Raw genomic sequence first — 21,521 nt, 5'->3', positions numbered from 1 at the left:
TTTAATGAACGCAAAGAGACAGTTACTTACCTGTTTCTTGATAAGAGTGACAGCGTGGGTCATTTGGTCCTCTTGTAGGTCTGCAGGCCTGGGACGGACACAGGGACAGGGGGTGCACAGGTTGAAAAGAAAAAACTGTTAATGAACTGGGAATGTGACTACTTTGCCTTATGAATATCTGAATTTAATTTTGGTATAGTCCACTGGGAGGGACCCTGAGGTAGAGAGGGAAATTAAGTGAAAAGAGTCAAGGAAGGGTAACAACATGCCTGTCATGCATTGAGTTTTATTTTTTGTGTAAATAGTTGTGTGCAAGTGCCATGGTGATGGATCTTTTATAGTGCCATTTGGATGTTTGATAATGTGCAATAAAGAAATGGGGAAAGAGAATCATTTAATCTTCTGCCTGAACTTCTTCTAAACATGCCAACATGCTAACCTCCAGGCCACGTAGAGTCCACTCTACCACAAGCTAGCTCAAACTTATATGCACTAGTTAGCATTGTGCAAACTGCATGACTAAATCATGATGCTTGCTTATGTGGTTTTAACACGGTATAATAAACTTCTGTCTATACCCTGCTAAAAAACAGCATGAACCAGCCTCATAGCCATGCTGGTCTGTGCTGGTTTATGCTAATTGACTAGCAAACCTGCATCCAAAACATAAAATATCATTGCTGTCGGAACAAAACCTTATATCTCCATTTTTGTCATTTTTCAGTTTTGGACATAATTTGAGAATATCTGTTTTGCTTTACAATATATGTAAATTTCATGATGAATGGACCAAAAGAAACAGCTCAAATGACTTGGCAGGAAAAGTCTGGTTCCATTGACTTACATTCAAGTTTGCTGTGTCCAAGCACGGAAACATCAGGTTTGCACTCCATTTCTGAGGGATTATTCAGTGAAGGCTTGTCAAAAATTCTCTCATCCTTCCTGTCATTTCTTCTGTTATTTGATCTACAGCTGGTGCTTTAGCACTGGGAAGTACATGGAGTAAAATCAATGGATGGCGTTCAGATGAAATGACTGGTTGCTCTGACTGTTTCTTCCGCAGGGGGCCTACAAATCTTAAGTCTCAGCTTTTTAATAGATCTGTCTCTTTCTCTCTCTCTCTTTCTGGCTGTAACTAAATGAATCATCAGCTGTTTCTCCATGGTTTCCCGTGTATTCATTCTCTCAGTGGGCAGTCTGTGCTTTTGTATGTTACACAACTTCTGTCCTTTATATAGATTTTCATTCTTATGCTTCTGCTTTGGTGGGGGGTGGTTGGTATGCGAGCAGTCCGTTACATGACTGTGGTTTTTTGAGTGGTCCGTTCCGATGCTACAGATGCAGGCCCGTGTTGTGTTCTACAGGAGTGGGGTTTATTTTTAGCCTTGCCGCCTGCTTTTGTTCAGGAGTGGTCCGCGAGTGCTGTTAAATCAAGGCATGAATAACGCTGTTCTACAGTCATCCAACGAGAATAGATTCTGCATTTTTAACAGAGCTCCATCTCTGTCATATAACTGTAAATCCATGGAAATTTACAAAAGACTCTCCCAGGTATGCTGCTTATGTTGTAACTTGCTGTTTACCTAAGAAAGATGGTATTTGCTTATGGAATGTGGTATTTATTTATGTAAATGGCTTAGTCTCTAATACAGTACTGTGTTTAGCATTTCACAGCACAACTTACTTTGGTTGTTTCTGTACTTAACCCTGTGGGTGCTCTATCACCAGTTTATTAGGTACATCTACCTACACTCATTGGCTATTTTACAAGAAACACTATATATCTGTAGCTATGTAGTTTGTCAGCGCCTCTCCACTCTATCAGTGTAAAGGGACCACCACAGAACCCCTGAAGACTAGACATCACTAGGGTGGTGGTCCATTTTCAGCACAGCAGTGACTGCAACATAGTAATGACATGGTAGTATGTTGTGTTGGTACGAGTGTATCAGATAGAGCAATAAAGCTGGACTTTATATTTATTTATACTCAACTCATTATCACTGTGGGGTTGAGAACAGTCCACTAGCCAAAAATGTCCAGCCAACAATGGTCCTGTGCTAAGAAAGTGACTACTGATTAAGGGCTAGAGAAGGACTAAAGCAAATTGTATGAGGAAAAATATGTACTAATACAACTGTACTAATACTAGGCCTTCAGTTCAGGCTATGAATATCAATAATATGGAAAAAAACACCTCTACATTAATGCTGATTTCTGCTAGTGTCATTAAGTCATTAGTGGCAAGTCATTTTTGGCTGTTTCTTTTGCTCCATTCATTGTAGAAATTTACACACAATGTAAATGGGAACAGCCATTTTCAAATTATGTCAAAAACTGAAAAACAACAATAACAGAGATTTTGTTCCGACAGCAGCGATATTTTTATAAAAAACAATTTACTTTCAAAGTAACCTCATCAGTATCACAATATCACAATAATAACAAAGAAAAAAGAATGAACATACTTTTTTCTTGATGTTAAGGACGATTTGACAGTCCCTGTTAAACATGTGACTTGTGGAATGTTCCATATATATCAGAGTGTATATGTTCAGGCAACAGGATTGAGTGAATGTTAAGGGACACAACTAAAAATTTTTAACCTATAACGATTAACTCATGAAAAAGGATGTATCTAATGTGAAATGTTAAATGGTTTCACATATCAATGCAACAATAAAACTATTTGTATGTTCATATTTCAAATGGGGTAATAGTTGGCAGTTTTAGTATAGAAGACATGTTTTATCTGTAGCTTGTGAGAGGCATATTATCATGTTGAATATATGGCCAAGAGAATGTGAACACCTTACCATTGCACTTATTTGACCTTGTCGGACATCCCATTCCAAAACCAAGTGCATTAATATGGAGTCTGCTCCTCTTTGTGGTTATGACAGCCTCAATGCTTCTGGGAAGGCTTTCCGTAAGATTTTGGAGTGTGTCTGTGTGGGAATTTGCGGCCATTTGTCTAAATGCAGCTGCTCAGCCATGGAAATCCATTTCATGAAGCTTCCAACACACAGTTCTTGTGCTGATGTTGCTTCCAGAAGCAGTTTGGAACTCTCATGCAACAGAGGACAGGCAATTTTTCAGCACATGGCCCTACTCTGTGTCTGTGAATTCGAGGCTGAGCTCTTGCTTCTAGATACTTCCATTTCACAATAATAGCACATACACTTGACTGGGGTAGATTTAACAGGGATGAAATTTCATGAACTGACATCTGACAAAGGTGGCATCCTATGACATTGCCATGTTTAAAGTCACCAAACTCTTCAATACAACCCCTTCTACTGGTGATGTTCGTCTAAGAAGATTGCATGGCTATGTGCTTCAGTTTATGTACCTGTTAGTAATGGATGCAGCTGAAAAACCTGAACTCAATAATTAGAAGGTATGTCCACATACTTTTGGCCATATGGTGTATTTTACCTTGTAGTAAAGTGACTCTTTCAAAATATAGTCTTGGCACAGAGCTGCTGCTGCTGTTTTCCATTTGTAAATCTGACTGAACACACTAGTTAGACTACCGTTTGAAGTCAGTGAAGTGTTTGGGACTTCTGGAAAGTCCTAATGTACATACAAGTCCCAATGTGCTTAATGAACTGGCAACTCATTTGCATTTACATTTATTCATTTAGAAGACACACTTATCTAGAGCACCTTGCTTAATGTGCAAGCAGTGAAAGCCAAAACAGTTCCCAGAGAATCTTTAACCATCATAACAATAAGCTCAGACTGTGACATTGTATTAGAGAGTGTTTCAGTGTCTGGTTGTGTCAGCACCTATTTCTTCAGATAGTCTGCTACAGAACAACTCAGCCAATTCATGTAAACGTCTGGGTTGGGATCAAACACCTCTGTGATCTAGGGAATGCTGGGTTCTCCCTGGATAAGTGATTTCAGCGAGTGCCTCCGGCAGCATTCTTCAGCGAGTCAGTGTCAGTCAGTCAGAGTATCAAGAGATTCAGGTGTGTTCCAAAGGCTTTTTGTATTAGTGCTATTGATACATGGGTAGCTCTGAGTCATGGTACTCTTTCAGCTCCTCCCTCTCTCTCTTCTCTTCACCTTCCTCCGCTCTCTCCCAGGGGCTCAGAGTCAATACAAGCTTGAGTGATCCCATCTTCACCAAAAGACAAGCGTGTTAGACAGCTGTAAGCTTCATCTGCGGAGCATGGGGAGATGTTTGTATTTCAAGTGTAGCAGAAAAAAATCCTGTCTCCCTATGAAGCTATCATATAAAACAAGAGACGGATGACATGACTGCGGATCTTTTCCAGGGAGAAATGTAGCACAGACACCAGGAAGACCAGATTGCAAGGCTTCACCCAGGGCCTAGCAGCCTAATATAGGCCTTCTATAGAATTGTCTGGCTTTGTCTGGCTGTGGCCGCTCAATCACCTATCCTGTTTGTCACAACATCTTGTGAATCAGGCGTGAGTGGAAGGCAGGACTGGAAATTAAACATTTGGGTACTGCTTTAAAACAAGACCACCTTTATTAAGCATTCGTGCATAGTTTACAATGAGTTTGTTTGTGGTCATTAATTAACTCTTAAAGACCTTAAAATTACTAATAGGCATTTACAATACATACGTAAAAGGGGCAACATTAACTTTTTTTTGCCTAATAGTGAATCCTCATTTATTCATACAGTTTAACCTCAGATTTTGATGTTTCCTGATCTTACTTTATATTGTGCATCAGTTAGTGTTAAACCTGTAAGCTTTATCAAATATTCGTATTCATCAGATGTAACCGGAGGGGTCTCAAAATGTAAATTCCAAAATGTAAAATTGTAGCTTTAAAGATGGGGCACACTGGCTGTAGTTATATGTACAGTGCTGTGCGAAGGTTTTAGGCATCTAAGCAAATTTTTAAACACTTTACCTCAGCATTGAGTTTATCACAATATACATTAGAATAAAGTCATATTCATAATTCAAATGAACATAAAAACTATAAAAAGTAACATCAATTTCTTGGGTCTGTATTTTTCCTTGACGCCTTCACAGCCGCCACAGAGACTTGTTAATATCATCAATTACATCATGAGCCCAATTTACTGAAGCACTGATTGGTCAAACCAGGAGTTGCTTTTTAACTACATATAATATATAATACTAGGCTTCCTCGAGGAGAGGCTTGAAAATGGTTAAACAAACTAACTAACATCAATAAAATCACTATTATATATATATATATATATATATATATATATATATATATATATATATATATATAAATGACATATATATGATTATATATGATTATATATATATATAATCATTCTTAATGAATATTCTATGAATCTCAGCAAATAAACACAAACTACACAAATAAATAGATTTTGAAAATGTGTCTTGGGTGCTTAAGACTTTCGCACAGTATGTATGCAAATGAATCATGGACATAAGCTGTCTCTTTAGCTAACATTTACTCCAACTACACCTTGTCCCCCTTAAATGAATTGGCCCTAAGTGCCACTCTCTTTCTAAAAATTGAAAGTAGCTAGCTAACTGTTGCTATCTGACCTGTACCTTGGTCAATTGGCCCCCCATTTGGTAGCAAACTAATATATGTCACCTAGTATTTTATAATTAGTATCTCTTTGGTAATCAAAAAGCTGTTCCTTCATAATGATTAAGTTCATTTGACTTGTGAAAAATGTTTATGACCATGTTGGTGATTTCAGCCAATGAAACAGCAACCATGATGTCAGGTGGACCAACATGATAAGGGGAGCCACCACAGTCACTATGTTGGATATCTCCAACACGAAACCCTCCAAATGTCATTGAATATGACATTTTCAGTTGTACAGGATGTAATTTCCTTTTGTAAAATTCTGATGTCAAACATCTGTACCATTCCTTAAAGGAACAAATTACTTCCTCCTGCGCAAAGTGTGTTTGGACGGAATGTGATAATAACATTTACTGAAATTAAAGCTGGATGAAGAATGGTTGTTAGTGCACACTGATGGATTCAATAAATGTGCCCACTATGTGCTGTGATTTATGATGACTTATTTTGTCATTTATGTTAGCTCAGGATGTGCAGTGGAATGATGGAACTTCAGAAATTGCTCTCGTTACAAGTATTCTTCTTTCTGTCCTCCTGTTCACTAGGGTTTTTTTGCAAAACTGAATGTGTAAGCACATATTAATGGAAATAAACAAGAATACAAGATTAGAAGTATTAATAGTAAATAAATGATTTTTCTACTCTTACCACTCTTCTGCAGGTGTTGAAAGGCTGTAAGAAGCTCTCTATGTCCGTCTGTTCGATGGGTCGGATCCCCGGGGGCTACGTGACCAATCATGTTTACACGTGGGTGGACCCACAAGGCCGCAGCATCTCCCCGCCCCCAGACCTGGTGGAGCATGTCAATGGAGGAGGGCGACTCACAGACAGCCAGCGTCGAGGACACACACACATGCCACACCAGGGGGCAGAAAGAAGGGTGAGTGTGTGACTAGTTGTGGAATGTGTCATAAAGAGCTAATGCACTGCATATATGCAGAGTACGTACACTCTCAGAAAAAAGGTGCGAAACTGTCACTGGGGCAGTTGCCTTCTTGTCATTGGATGGTACCCTCAAGGGCAGATCTCAGTACCTTTAGTCAGGGAAAATAATTGTGCCATAATTCCAAGTTCCACACACCCCGTCTCGCCTCCAGACTTTTATTTTATTGTTCTGAATTAAAACATTAGGTTATGAAAAGGTACAAATATGTACGGAAAAAAAACATATTTGAGGTACACAACTAGACCTTAAAACCACTGTCGTACCTTTGAGGGTACAAATACATTGTTTGTAGTTGATGAATGATCAATATAGAATAGAATTTAGAACCATTTGTCACTGTGTTTACACACTGTGAAATTAGACATCTGCATTTACCCCATCCGTTCAGTGAAACACGCACATACATGCACGCTAGTGACCGTACACACTAGGGGGCAGTGAGCACACTTGCCTGGAGCAGTGGGCAGACCTATCCACAGCGCCTGGGGAGCGATTGGAGGTTAGGTGCCTTGCTTAAGGGCAGTTCAGTCGCATACTGTCAGCCAAGGGGATCGAACCGGCGAGTTTCCGGTCACATGGCTGGTTCCTTAACCTCCAGCCCACGACTGTCCCACAATGTACAATGTACCTGCACAACATATTTGTTGTCCAAAGTTTTCTTCTTTAGTTTTGCACCGGAGCTACAAGGAGCTTACAAGTAATGGAAACTTATGTGCAGCAATTAGGATTGTGCAAACCTGTCTAAATGATCACATCCTTGCCTCAGATCACACCGAGTTATTAAGTAATCTCAATTAGACCTTCTTATGTGTTTCTGGCGATGTATGATACACTGGGCTATTCATGAGCTATTCATAAAGTCACCATGGTAGTGATTAGCCTACTGGTGTAGTCTGTAGTATTTCCACTGGTGTTCCAGGCAGGAGCCAATCAAAATCTACATGTAAATGAGATCATATATACACTGTGTGGACAATGCTATTGGGACACCCCTCCTAATTATTGAGTTCAGGTGTTTCTGCCACACCCATTGCTAAGGGGTGGATAAAATTAAACACACAGCCTTGCAGTCTCGATAGACAAACATTGGCAGTAAAATGGGTTGTGCTGATGAGCTCAGTGACTTTAAACATAGCACTGTCATAGAATGCCACCTCTGCCACAAGTAAGTTGTGAAGTCTCTGCTCTGCTAGATCTGCCCCTGTCAACTGTAAGTGCTATTACTGTGAAATGGAAGCACCCAGGAGCAACAATAGCTTAGTCACGAAGTGATAGACGATATAAACTCACAGAGTGGGGCCAGCGATTGTTGAATCACTCACTAAAGAGTTCCAAATTGCCTCTGGAAGAAAGATCAGCAAAAGAACTAGCCCTTTATCATGTTCACAAAATGTTGTCAGGCAGCAACAAACTGCAGTTATTTGAAATGAACTAGAGATTTGCAACATTAGTCTCTTCCAACTCCCCTAAAATGTACATTTTCTACTTTTTTTAAATACTTGTTAGCCACCTTAGCCTCACAGCTTCAGTAACAGTCAAATAAGATAAACTACAGGCATCAAACATGTACATTTATTCTTTGCCAAACTATCGCTTTAAGCCCCACTGCTTACACTAGATGAATAAACCCCAATCATTCCAATGCAGATACCAGCATACACGCTTCCAAAACCAGGCAGCGGGACTCGAGTGAATCCAATTACAAACCATTTTCCAAAGAAGCCATTTTCCAAGTCATAGTCAAGGCTTTTTCCTTCATATGATTTGAAACAGTTGTAATTGAAAGAGACAGTGATGTAGTCTGTTTGGAAGAAGGCGTTTGAATAGGCTAACAGGAGAGCTAATTCACTGAGGTGTGTGATATACTGCGTTTGCCCAGAGGGAGCTGGCTGATAGTGAGTCCACACTCTGCCTTGGCTCTGTTCGCCTGCAACCCTTTCTGTCTGTCAACACGATTTATTTCCCATCTGAGCCAGTCAGATCTATAACCATTCATCACACAGGCACCACAAATGAATCTCTAAATGTTTATGTTTACTGTCTGGGGTTCTAGAAGCTTCTTCCGCCATCACTGTAGAAGTTGTTGAGCTAAAAAGTTGTTATTAAAGCATTAGCAGTTCTCTCCTCATTGGCTGCCTGTCAAAGTCCCAATCAGTGTGTGCTAATATTGATACATGAAAAGTGTAATCACTGAATGATTTGTATTATGTTTTGAATCAACGACTTGCTGCAGTTGTAGAACCTCATATTACTGCAAATTATTGATCATCTACATCATTTTTGGAGTCTGAGTTTTGCACTTGAAATTTGCACATGCAAATTGTTAAGTAATCTTAAGAAGACTTATTTTGTTTGTTTGCTAATTTTGTTTGTAACACTATATGAAATTAGACCTGGGCGATAAGGTGATATAATCGGATATTGGTAATGATTGAAGTAACCCAATGACTGTGCTTCAAATGTGATAAGCACCGTTTTGGGAATTTGTTTTGTTTGCTAAATCACATTAAAGAGAAAAAATATAGAAAACCAACTGGTCCCTTCTTTCTGAATAAAAAGTATTGGGTGTAGAATGAAAAGAAATTATTATTCACTCTTCAGTCTATAGAATCCATATATGGGGAAAAAGCTGCAAAAACATTTATTTAGGTCTTAGCCCCAGCTTAGTCCCTATTCAGTCTAGAATAGTTAAGCCCCAGTTTAGTCCCTACTCAGTCTAGAATAGTTAAGCCCCAGTTTAGTCCCTACTCAATCTACAATAGTTTAGCCCCTTTTTATCCCCCATCCATTCTAAAGTAGTTTAGCACCAATGTGGCTCCTGTTCAATCTTCAGTTTAGATCCAGTTCAGTCTACAGTAGTTTAGCCCAGGTTAAGCCCCTACTCAGTCTACAGAAATTTAGCCCCACTTTAGCCTCTGTTCAGTCTATAGACGTTTTGCTCCACTTTAGCTCTTGTTCAGTCTATAGATGTTTAGCCCCACTTTAGCCTCTGTTCAGTCTATAGACGTTTGCCCCACTTTAGCTCTTGTTCAGTCTATAGACGTTTAGCCACACTTTAGCCCTTGTTCAGTCTATAGATGTTTAGCCCCACTTTAGCCCTTGTTCAGTCTATAGATGTTTAGCCCCACTTTAGCCATTGTTCAGTCTATAGAAGTGTAGCCCCACTTTAGCCCTTGCTCAGTCTATAGAAGTTTAGCCACACTTTAGCCTTTGTTCAGTCTACAGTAATTTAGCCCCAGTTTGGCTACAACTAACCGTCTGAGGGAAATTATTTTCCATAGAGCTTAAGGGGGTGGGGGTGGGGTGGAGGAGTCACAGTGTGTTTTGTCTGAAAATGAAAAAAATGCAAGACACATCTTTTTTCATGGAGTTAACACTGCTTTATTTTGACTGCTACTTCTGTCTGCACTAACTGTGCTAGCTGAAATACGTTTTGATATGTACAGGCAGAAAGCTCATCACACTGTCTAAAGTGTGGTGCTGCTAGTAAAACAAGCTATACTAAAAAAAGCCATGTTTTTGTGAATGCTGTGCTGATTATTATCAGTGAAATTAAACTGGGTAATCAGCGACTGCAACTGTCATGTAAGGCTTGTTTTCCTTTTGATATGGTAGGTCAGGACAGAGTAGTTGACCTCTTCAAGTTTACTTTGGAGTGTTTGGCACAAAAGGCAGCTACATAAACAGTAGGTAAATGCACTTCACCTACTAAAGGTGGCCAACACGAATACAGTGTACAGGCTCAAGTTCAAGTTCAAGAGGCTTTATTGTCATTTCATCTATATGCAAGTACACAGTGAAATGAAACAGCATTTCTCCAGGACAATGGTGCAACACAGGAACACAAAGAAAAGAGAGATTTAAACTGTTGATAATTTAGAGACAAATGTACAGACATATTTGCATTTATAAGCGCTCCAGCTGGTTTTCCAATATGTTTAATTTGTGATGCGAAACAGTCAACCTTAAATGGTGCATCAATTACACCTCAGGCACCATTTAAGGTAGAACAGGAAAATACAAGCAAGAAGTTGGCAATCAAGAAGCTTCAGCTGTTAAGAGATGTTTTACAAGAAATTGCTCTACTGAAAGTTTCCTGCGATGTGAAAAAAGCAGCTGTTGCTGAGCTTAAGCTTAAAACAGAGCAAAGTTTGGATTTTTGTTTGTATTGTATTTGTTAGCACATACCGAGTCATGTATATTGCCAAAACATTTCACTTGTCTGCCTTTACATGCATATGAAAACATTCCATTCTTAATCCATAGGGTTTAATATGATGTCAGCCCACCCTTTGCAGCTATAACAGCTTCAACTCTTCTGGGAAGGCTTTCCACAAGGTTTGGCATTGTGTTTATAGGCATTTTTGACCATTTTTCCAGAAGCGCATTTGTGAGGTCAGACACTGATGTTGGACAAGAAGGCCTAGCTCGCAGTTTCCACTCTTAATTCATCCCAGAAGTGTTATATTGGGTTGATGTCAGGACTCTGTGCAGGCCAGTCAAGTTCTTCCAAACTCTACCATCCCCAAACTGTTCCCACAAAGTTGGGAGCACGAAATGATCCAAAATCTCTTGGTCTGCTGAAGCATCACTAGAACTAAGGGACTGAGCCCAACTCCTGAAAAACAACCCCACACCATAATCCCCCCTCCACCAAACTTTACACTTGGCACAGTGCAGTCAATCAAATACCATTCTCCTGGCAATCACCAAACCCAGATTCATCCATCAGATTGCCAGACAGAGAAGCGTGATTCATCACTCCAGGGAACACGTCTCCACTGCTATAGAGTCCAGTGGCGGCGCTTTACACCACTGCATTCGATACTTTGCATTGCGCTTGGTGATGTAAGGCTTGGATGCAGCTGCTCAGCCATGGAAACCCATTCCATGAAGCTCTTTACGCTGTTCTTGAGCTGATCTGAAGGAGGTTTGGGGGTCTGTAGTGATTGACTGCAGAAAGTTGGTGACCTCAGCTCACTATGTACCTCAGCATTCGCTGACCCTACGCTGTTATTTTATGTGGCCTACCACTTTGTGGCTGAGTTGCTGTCGTTCCCAATCTCTTCTACTTTGTTATAATACCACTGACAGTTGACTGTGGAATATTTAGTAGTGAGGAATTTTCACGACTGGACTTGTTGCCCAGGTGGCGTCCTATCATGGTACCATGCTGGAATTCACTGAGCTCCTGAGAGAGACCCATTCTTTCACAAATGTTTGTAGAAGCAGTCTGTAGGCCTAGGTGTTTGGTTTAATACACCTGTGGCCAAGAAAGTGATCGGAACACCTGAATTCAATGATTTGAATGGGTGAGTGAATATTTTTGGCAATATAGTGTATTTATAGACAAGATGGTAAAACATTACTTCAATAAAATGGACAAAATGTTGTGGCCCTCAAGGTGGATTGATTTTTGTTAAAAGGACAAAGTAGCTTAACATTTGGGTTGTAACTCCTGATAGAATAGAATTTACGACCATTTGTCACTGTGTTTACACACTGTGAAATTAGACCTCTGCATTTAACCCATTCGTGCAGTAAAACACCCACATACATGCACATTAGTGAGCAGTGAGCACACTTGCACCGGAGGAGTGGGCAGCCCTATCCACAGCGCCTCGGGAGCAACTGGGGGTTCGGTGCCTTGCTCAAGGGCACTTCAGCCATGGACTGTCAGCCAAGGGGATCGAACCAGCAACCTTTCGGTCACAAGGCCAGTTCCCTAACCTCCAGCCCACGACTGCCCCGAGCTAGCATATATGAGCATAGCAGTCACTGAGATTGTGGAACAGCAGCAGCAAGATACAGTATTTGATTGATACAGTATGCTAGTAGATCATATTGTTAAAGAAATAATGTTTTGATTGTTCAGATATCTTTGATGATCAGATGATTCAATTAAATTATGAATATAAAAACTTAATGGTTTCCCACAAGCATATATAAATGAAGTCCAGGACATCTTCTCTATAACGACTGAAAACACCTTTTGTTTTTATATGTAAATGATCTGGGTGTAACTCACTCACTCATATGAGCATGTTTAGCAGTCCAAAGTTTCCCCACAAAAGCATAACACACGCTGCATTTAAGAGAGGAAACGAATGAAGGAAATGAAGCCACACAAGCATGATCTCAGGAAAGCATGTTTGTATCTTTCAAAGTAAAAGTATTTTATTACTTAAAGATGTTGATTTACTCAGTGATGTTTAATATGTGATTTAATGGTAATAAGTGAGTGTAAAATAAGCGTATAAATATTGCATAGAAATTAGATCTAAGATGCAGCAGATTGTGCTTTTGCTTGCATTTATGGGTGGCTGGGTGGCAATATAACGGATAATCCAGATTATCTATAAAAAAGTAAAAATTATAAAAAAGAAGGTTTAAGATAGCTGTTATATTACTGCCTCAAGCTACTTTTTTCATATATAAAAGAGTGTAGTACAGTGTCAGAGACCACATAAACAAGGTAATTTGAGACAGCTAGATATGATTTTAGGTCAGTGTGTGAAGGTTTCGTCGTACCCTTAACACAGTGTGAAATAACCATCCATTCAATTCCATCAGCCTCAAAGCTCCAGTGCAAAACTAAAACAAACTTAGGGCACTGCATGTGTCTTGGCAGACTGACCACTTTTGGGGGGTAATTTAAGGGAACAGCTATGTATGTTTGATTATTTTTTGCTGAACTATCGCTTTATTGTATGGGTGCAGGTAAACATTTCCTTGGATGATGGGCGTCCGCTGGGTCTGATGATTCGTGGGGGAGCAGAATATGCCCTAGGCATCTACATCACCGGAGTGGACAGGGGCTCAGCTGCAGAGTACGGAGGTTTAAAGGTAAGCCCCTAAGCTAAAGCCCTCAGGCAATGCATTCTTATCATTATTACTCTATTAGTGAATGAAGACTAATCTGTTTTGTGTGATGTTGTGACCTTGAGCCTGAAGACTGCCTGGTTTCCGGAAAGGAGCTTGCTGGTTACTTTGCTGCTTAATTCGATCACGTGGCTTTACAGTAGAGTACTGATTTGATTTTAGCTCTTAGTACACCCACTTCTTGCAGCTGCAGCTATTTCTATTTGGCAGCCCCTCGCATACATATTCATCACTACATTTTGGCTCTGAAAGCAATGCGAAGTGATGCTGACGTACTCGCTCTCTCATAATTTCTCTGCTTGGCATGCTTCCACGTCTGAAGGGGAAGAGAACTCATCGGTTTCGGACTAACATGATCAGCTAATAGCAGATGGCGATGCCAGCATTGGCATATGTTTAGGCTCATTTGATGTGCTTTATTAAATTCATTGTGTCAGTATATCATGTGACAGTGTAGCAACACTAAAATGCTAAATTCAGATCTGGGCTTTGTCAGCGAAGCCAAGCATTGGCTAAAAACAAAGCAGTGCTAAACTGCTAAATGCTTATCTGGCCCCTGTGCAAGCTATGGCAAGTTTGATGTCTTGACTGAAGGCCATGGATGTGAAGATGAAGGATGCTTTGGCTCGTTGCAGCTGGGCAGATGATTATCACCAAAGAGAGGCCAGGCAAGCCCTTGACTCTGTCCAGCTGTGGGGCATTGTTGGGCAAGGCCTTCTTCCTGGATGCAGTTAGTGCTGACTGAACTGAGAGAGAGAGAGAGAGAGAGAGAGAGAGAGAGAGAGAGAAGGAGAAGGCATAGATTTGTCTGATCTGAAGGCTGAAAGCTGTTACTTTGCTTTTTGTGGACTTTTTTGCTGCTCTGTGAGTTTCTGTGGGCAGATCTGTAGGATGGAGTAATGACTTCATTAGAGGTTAAACAGTGGAGAGGGAAAGAGCCTGATGTGTACTCTTTCTCTTATGCTCTCTCTTTCTCTAGTCTCTCTCTGTCTGTCTGTCTCTCTCTCTGTCTCTCTTATACTCTCTCTTTCCCTTTTTCTCTATCTCTCTTTTCTGACTCTCCTTTATACTCTCTTTATACATCTCTCTTTCCCTTATATTCTATATCTCTCTCTCTCTTTCTTTCTCCTATCTTTCTGTCTCTCTTACTCTCCCTCTCTTGCTATTTCTATTTCTTCTTTCTTTTTTATTCAAAGTTTGAACTTTACAGGCATGACTGTCTCAAGTACAGTGTTGACAACCTGTTGAACATACTTTGTAGAACTAATAGCAGTTACAGAATTAATGATCGGAATAGTGATATAGTGAAATAATGATAATTAAAATAATTATAAATGAGAAAATTAAGCAGATAAATTAAGGCAATCTCTCTCTCACTCTCTGTCTCTCACTCTCTCTCTCTATTTCTCTCTCTCTTTCTCTCTCTCACTCTCTCTCTCTCTCTCTCTCTCTCTCCATCTCTCTCTCTCTCTCTCACTCTCTCTCTCTTTGATCTCGTTCTCATCTTGTTCTCTCTCTCACTCTCTCTCTCTCTCCATATCTCTCTCCATTTCTCTCTCTCTCTCTTTGATCCCGTTCCTGTCATGTTCTCTCTCTTTCCCTGCTTCTTTTTCTATAATATACTCTCTCTATTACATTCTGTTCTTTCTTTGTCTCTCTTTACCACCTTGCTTGTACACCTCCCCTTTTCTCACTCTCTCTCTCTTAAGCTGTCTCTCTGTCTCTCTCATATTACACACTCTTTCTGACTCTTTACTGTATTGTTCATCACACACCAGATGTGTCATGTTGCGTTGCTTGACTCTGAGCACTGTTTAGTTTCTCAGTGCATCACCACACACCACTTAGCAGTTTACTGTTGCTACTAGAGATGCTTCGATACCTTTTTCAGACCGAGCGAGAGTGCATGTTTTCATTTAGTACTTGCTCATACCGATACTGTAGCTTGTCTTTCGTTTGGCTAATGAAGCGTATACTGTGTTTTCAAAAGTCTTGTTCCTCAGTGACGCCGTATGTTTCAGTAGACCACTGTGTATGAACAAAGCCTATGATTTATATGCTCACACTGTACCAACATACTCTCATTGACGTGCCTTCTCAGCTCTGCCTGTGGACAATCATGTGGTCAAAAATTTACTGTTTCATTCAGTAGAACACACTGTGGACCTGAGTGCTGAGCAAACATGCTGAGAAACTGAACTTTAGCAGCTTGTGCCACATTGTGCACTATAACTAAAAGCAGGCAGTGATGGGCATGGGTAGGACAGTATAGACTCGCTACAGCCTGTTTTACCATCACAATAAAAAAATCACTATGTTTTGCAATTCTATTCTGTCAAACAGAGTAAAGCAGGTTTTGGGCTGGTATCGGTGCATTTCTTACGAATACAATTAAATGAGCACAGCATCTGTCCATTTTATGATAGCAATATCAGTGTTGATGCATCTCTAATTAGTATATTACGTTAAAGCCATATTGAGACTAAAGAAACCACAGTGGATCACATTTAGGTTGACATTTACACAGAGAAAGGCAGACAGTCTTTTAGACAAACAGAGAATGCTAATGATAAGATACCTCAGCTAATGTTACAGCCTAGTTTTATTCACCTTGTATAGTTTCAGCTTGAAATAGTGGATGCCAAATGTGATAAATGATGCAAAAAGTTTTATTTAATTACATTCATATGAGCAGAGTGTAAAAATGAACTTGATCTTGATGTTTATTGGTGGTCTCACGGCATGTATTCCATAGCAGCACTCTGCTGTGTCACGCTACACAACACCGCACATCTGGTATGTGGTCATCTCTCTCTCTCTCTCTCTCTCTCTCTCTCTCTCTCACTGTCTCTCTACTATAGACTCTAGTAAATCCTCAATATTATAAGAAAACCTCCAGTTCAATTTTCTTCCTTTTATACCACTTTGTACGATTTTTTTATCCATTGTGTGAACATTTTATGAAGAAAAAGACCAATTTTTTAAAGAAAATTATTAAAGTTTTCTTAATATATTAATAAATTATCCTTCTTCTCCTGTAAAGTTACCATTTTGGACATACAAAACCTTCCTACAGAGCAGTCTTTTAGAGCCAACGGCTGCCTTTACCTCACCAAGCAAAATATTTAACTCTTCCTCTTGCTAATGCAGAACCACATCTCATAGGTCTGGCAAAAGGCATCAGTATTCTCTGTGCCTTTGTGCAGGAGTGAAAATATTAATGAAAGGCTTCATACTCCTCTGTTTCCAATGTTACTTTGAAATGAGCCAGTGCTGTTTTTTTTTGATTGTTTGTTTTGGTAACTATCACAGTGCACTTCCAGAAGCTGAGATTGGTCTTAAAGCGGTGTTCTTAGAGACTGGTCTCAGTGCTGAACACAGCACTCTGAGGGTGAACGGAGATTCTGAGTGGTCTCTTTTGATCACTGCTTGCTTGTTGCATCCTAAAGACTCCTTGACTGATGGCAGCAATAAGACCTGTAACAGATCTTATTATTATTATTATAGTTGTCCAGTCTCCCTGGTCATATTAAGCATGATTCACACATGATATCAAATATGAGACAAATGTCTTGTGTTCCTATAATCCTTCTCAAAATATGATAACGTTTGTCTGCCTCTATAACATTTTGAGTTTTGATGATGTCACTGTGCACCAGCAGAATAATAATATTAACCCATATCATACTTCTCTGTCTTCAAAGGATCTAAAGTAAAGATACCAGCTATATACACTCCTAAAAAAACATGACTCTTCAAGGGTTCTTTAGTACACCCAAAGAACCTTTTGCATGGTTAAAGGGTTCTTTGCATCATGAAAAGGTTATTCAGATTGATGTGCAGAAATGTGCTACAGATGGTTCTTTATTAAACCTTTTTGAAAAGGGTTCTATATAGCAACCAGAAGGGTTCTTCTATCGTTACAAGTTTGACATCATAACAATAGAAGAACCTTTTAGGTGCTAGATAGAACCCTTTTCTCAGAGGTTCTGTAAAGAACTATCTACAGCATTTTCTATGTAGATGTATGGATTCCATTCTATGTAGATGCTTTCTAGAACCCTATGATGACCTAATGATGCAAAAGGTTCTTTGAGTGTTATTGTTCTATATAGAACCATTTTCTTTACTAAAAATCCTTGAAGAACCATCTTTCTTAAAAGTGTATAGAACATTATATAAAATACATCAGGCAGGTCAAAGAACCATCTGAATGCATAAATGGTATAATGGTTCTCTATGATGGAGAACCTGTTGTATATGGTTATTTAAAGAGCCTTAAAATTGATTCTATATAGCACCAAAAAGGTTTGCAGGGTTACAGGTTGTAGAACTTAGACCGGTACCTGATGTCAAATTACATTTTGTTGGTTTTCTATGTGAAAATAAATGAGCACATCCTCTACAGAGAACACCCTGCCAATGCACAATGATGGTCCTTTTTATTTGGTAAAGGAAAAACATAAAATCTTAATATCTTAAGTGTATAAAATAAGCCATATTTAAGTTTGTTTCCTGTGGAGAATGTGTTCACTCTGGATGCGTTCGTCTGGAAGATCAACAAGGAGTTTTTAAGATAACTGTATAGAGCCCTTTTTAAAGAGTGTTGTTGATATTTCTTGAATATCATCTAGTAGGTTAACAGAACAATATAGATAAAAATATCAGCCGTTGCTCCAGTCTTCAGTGTCAATATTGGTACAGGAAAAGAAGTTGTACTGTGAAAATCTCTGACATGTTTAGTTTTGCCGCAGTGAAATCAAATGGAGGTGTATGAATCTCTTTTCTAAATGAGTCGCAGTCTTTTCTGACACAAATTTAGTATTTAATTCTTAAAAATAAACTCCTTTTATTAAAGACATAAAGCACAGTGAGAACAATGTCATGACGGCCCTGCTTTTCTGTTTGGCATGTTTTCCACTCATTACTAATGAATAGTAGCGCCATGTGTGTATTGCATTTTCCATTTTCCACCGTTATTGCTTGAATCCTATCTCACGCACTAGTGCCAGATACTTCTGTTATGAAAGGTATATATCCTATGTTGCTGTGGATGTAATTTTCAGAGCCTCTGTTCCATAAAATTTCACACACCAGTAATATCACATTGTCACTAAGCTAAAACAGAGTGGCTGCGTAAATGAAGCAGGTGTAGCCTAACAGCCAACCGCACCAGCCCTTCACATCTATCAACATTACATGTTTACTGTTTATTTGAGTTTTGGTTTGTCAGAAAAGGTCTCTCACTTGTTTTCTAACAATTCTCAATAGCCATATTTGCATGTAGCCTATTAATCAATTAATAATCCAGTTAATAGGTCTACTGGAATAGAATATGTCCATATATACTCCTCAATCGGAATAGCCTAGTCTGATTGAGGCCAATCGGAATACAGTTTCTATTTGACTGAGCAAAGTGAGTAATCTTGTAAATAATCTAAGTATAACCATGTAAACGCCTGTATCTGAGTACATTCCCAATTGGAAAGTTTAAGTATGTTCTGCACATGTCCGTCACTTCATAGTGAAAGTTTATAACGTTCAACATGGCAGGAGCAGAAACTGGTCTAAGATTATGCTTTAAACTTTAAAAGACGGCGGTGGGAGGGGCGTCCAGCTTATGTGTCTCAGAACACAACGTCTTCCTCTCGTCCTTCTTTAATAAATACATGTGAAGTACATTTTCCTGAGTCTGACATTTAAGTGCTTCTCTAAGCATGCACATAATTTTGGATTGGATTATTGTAGCGATCATGTAAACAGAGACTTTCCATCAGATTGTTGAGTAGAGTGAGAATATAAACACCTCAGTCTTATTCTATAGTCAGAATGTATTCAATTAGATTGGCAAATATCTTTGCATGTAAGACCAATGAAACTTGAATCAAAGCCAAAACAGGTAGTGGTTGTTTTGTTCTAGTCTGCAATTTTGATTTTGTGTTTTTCTTGTGTAGTTTTATTTTATTTATTTATTTTTGAAGTGGGACAGAGCTTAGACTACATTTTTGGAAGGTCAGAGGTCTAAATATTTGAGAACTCTGTAGCAGTGCTGCCTGCTGTTTTGATTTTTACCTTGGCTGTTTTGTCTTGCTTGTCATGAAGATCATGAGTCTGATTGGCTGCTTATGACCCAAGTTATGTCTCATAGCTTTGAAGTTAATGTTTATAAATGCAATAGAATCCAGAAATGAAATACTGACATGCTCTGACTTTAAAAATGTCATTGTTTTCAACACATTGTTCACTATGTATAATCACTGGTTGACTCATTCAGTTACATTAATTTATAGTCCTTTCCATATTTAACATTATAAGAGGATTTTCCTAAAACCAACATGCAGGTCAGACAAAATATGTATAGTATTTCAGTAAAACACAATGAAACAAAACCTGTCAGTGTAGAGGGTGCCAAGACCCTGATATACTCGATATGCATCAGATTGTTCTTTAACATTGATTTACAAGCCATTAGGTGCAGGACAACATAGTAACTCTTACTGCAGATGTACTTTTTTACTTGGTTTTAGGTTTGAATTGATGTATGCAGATTTTAGTCTTTAATTTATCAGGCCAAATTTGCATTCTGGATCAGACACTTTGTGTTTCTCCCCTTTTACTCAATGAAATCTTCTCACTGCAGTGTCGGACACCACACTGGTCACAGTACAAGGGTTTAGCTTGTGGAATTGGAGCTTTTTGTTTTCTATCACTGTATAAAAGAAGCTCCATGCTGCTGTTATTATTAGTTGCACTGTAATTGAGCATGTGCACACATTCCAATAGCTGTGGACATGCTAACAGGTTAGTTTAATCAGCAGAATGATAGTGTTCATATTTTTGTCTGTCCAGAAAAAAAAATAGTCAAGGAGTTCTTCGGATATTATACAATACAGAGAAATAGCTGTTTTTGTCTTGGAATTGAAGGGTTATTTCTTTAATAAAGCAAATCCCTCCTAACTGTTCTTTGGTGAAGAGGTCAAGCCAAACCAATGCAATGTAAAGTTACTTTTCAGTTTCCACATGGAAGTAAAGCAAAGTAATTGCATTTCATGTTGCTTTACTGTTATGACTGCTTTCTAATGTGTCATAACTGCTTTATGTTCTGTAACCCATTTATTTTCCACTGTTTTAAGCAGCTGAGCTGAAACAGCCTGTTCTTCCTGCTCTCCCTGCTGTCCAGCCTGTGGCACTGTGGCAGGCCACTAGCCCTGTCACTTTTACTGCACATATGTAAACATACATCTGCATACATTCTAATACAGCATGGACAGACTGGTCAAAATGCCACATTTGTTTTTTTTTGTAGTGCAGTTAGTGAGACCTATACACACATACAGTGCCTTGAAAAGGTATTGATACTCTGTGCAATCATATCATATTAAAAAAAATAAAGAATCAGATTGCAATAATTGAACTTATATAGTATGCAAGAAAATATTCTGTGCCAAAAATGACAAAATCAAAAATGTAGCTTGTACAAGTATTCAGCCCCTGAGCTATAGATGCTCCAAGTTTAAACAGATGAAAAATAGTGCCCATATGAGGACACAACTGGTTTATAATTGGTCTCTACCTGTGCAACATTTAAAAGGTTCACCTTATTTGGATAAAAGACCCCCTTAAATCAATAATGACTGGTCAGACTGTGAATCTGACGCATGAACACCAAATGAACACCAAAGAGCATTCTAAGGAAATATAAGATGAAGTTATAGTTACACACAAGATAGAAAAAGACTACAAAATAATATCCATGTATTTGGATACTCCAGTGAGCACTGTTGGATCAAAAGTTTGGAATTAGAAGCTGGATAAAACCAGCCAGATGCAATCCCACAAACTCCACATCAGAGCCAACAATCAATCAGAAGGAGCTGCAGAGCTCAATAGCTGAGAATGGAATGAAGGTGCACCATTCAACAATATTAAGAGTTCTGCGTTAAACTGGCCTGTATGGTAGGGTGGCTAGAAAGAAGCCATCACTGAAGACAAAACACATCAAAGCATATCTGTTCCCAGCTAAAATATGGGATAAGGTTTTGTTGTCAGATGAGACAAAAATTTTGTTTTTGGCCAAAATTTAAAATGCTGTGTGTGCCAC

At 39.0% G+C, this 21,521-nt stretch overlaps 1 protein-coding gene across 3 annotated transcripts in view; it reads left to right on the top strand.

Moving 5' to 3' along the window:
- Window positions 1-21,521, top strand: part of whrnb (whirlin b) — a 125,446-nt gene that overhangs the window by 35,067 nt on the left and 68,858 nt on the right. For all 3 annotated transcript variants that reach the window (XR_005129252.1, XM_017691234.2, XM_017691235.2), the window contains exons 3-4: window positions 6,254-6,472; window positions 13,259-13,384. Coding sequence is in view for 2 of the 3 variants with exons in the window: in XM_017691234.2 (XP_017546723.1) it covers window positions 6,254-6,472; window positions 13,259-13,384 (345 nt within the window). In the remaining variant the exon portion in view is untranslated. The remainder of the gene's footprint in view (window positions 1-6,253; window positions 6,473-13,258; window positions 13,385-21,521) is intronic.

This window comes from Pygocentrus nattereri, chromosome 20 (assembly GCF_015220715.1).
Source record: "Pygocentrus nattereri isolate fPygNat1 chromosome 20, fPygNat1.pri, whole genome shotgun sequence".
NCBI classification, from domain to species: domain Eukaryota; kingdom Metazoa; phylum Chordata; class Actinopteri; order Characiformes; family Serrasalmidae; genus Pygocentrus; species Pygocentrus nattereri.
This window is presented reverse-complemented; position numbering and strand designations above follow the sequence as displayed.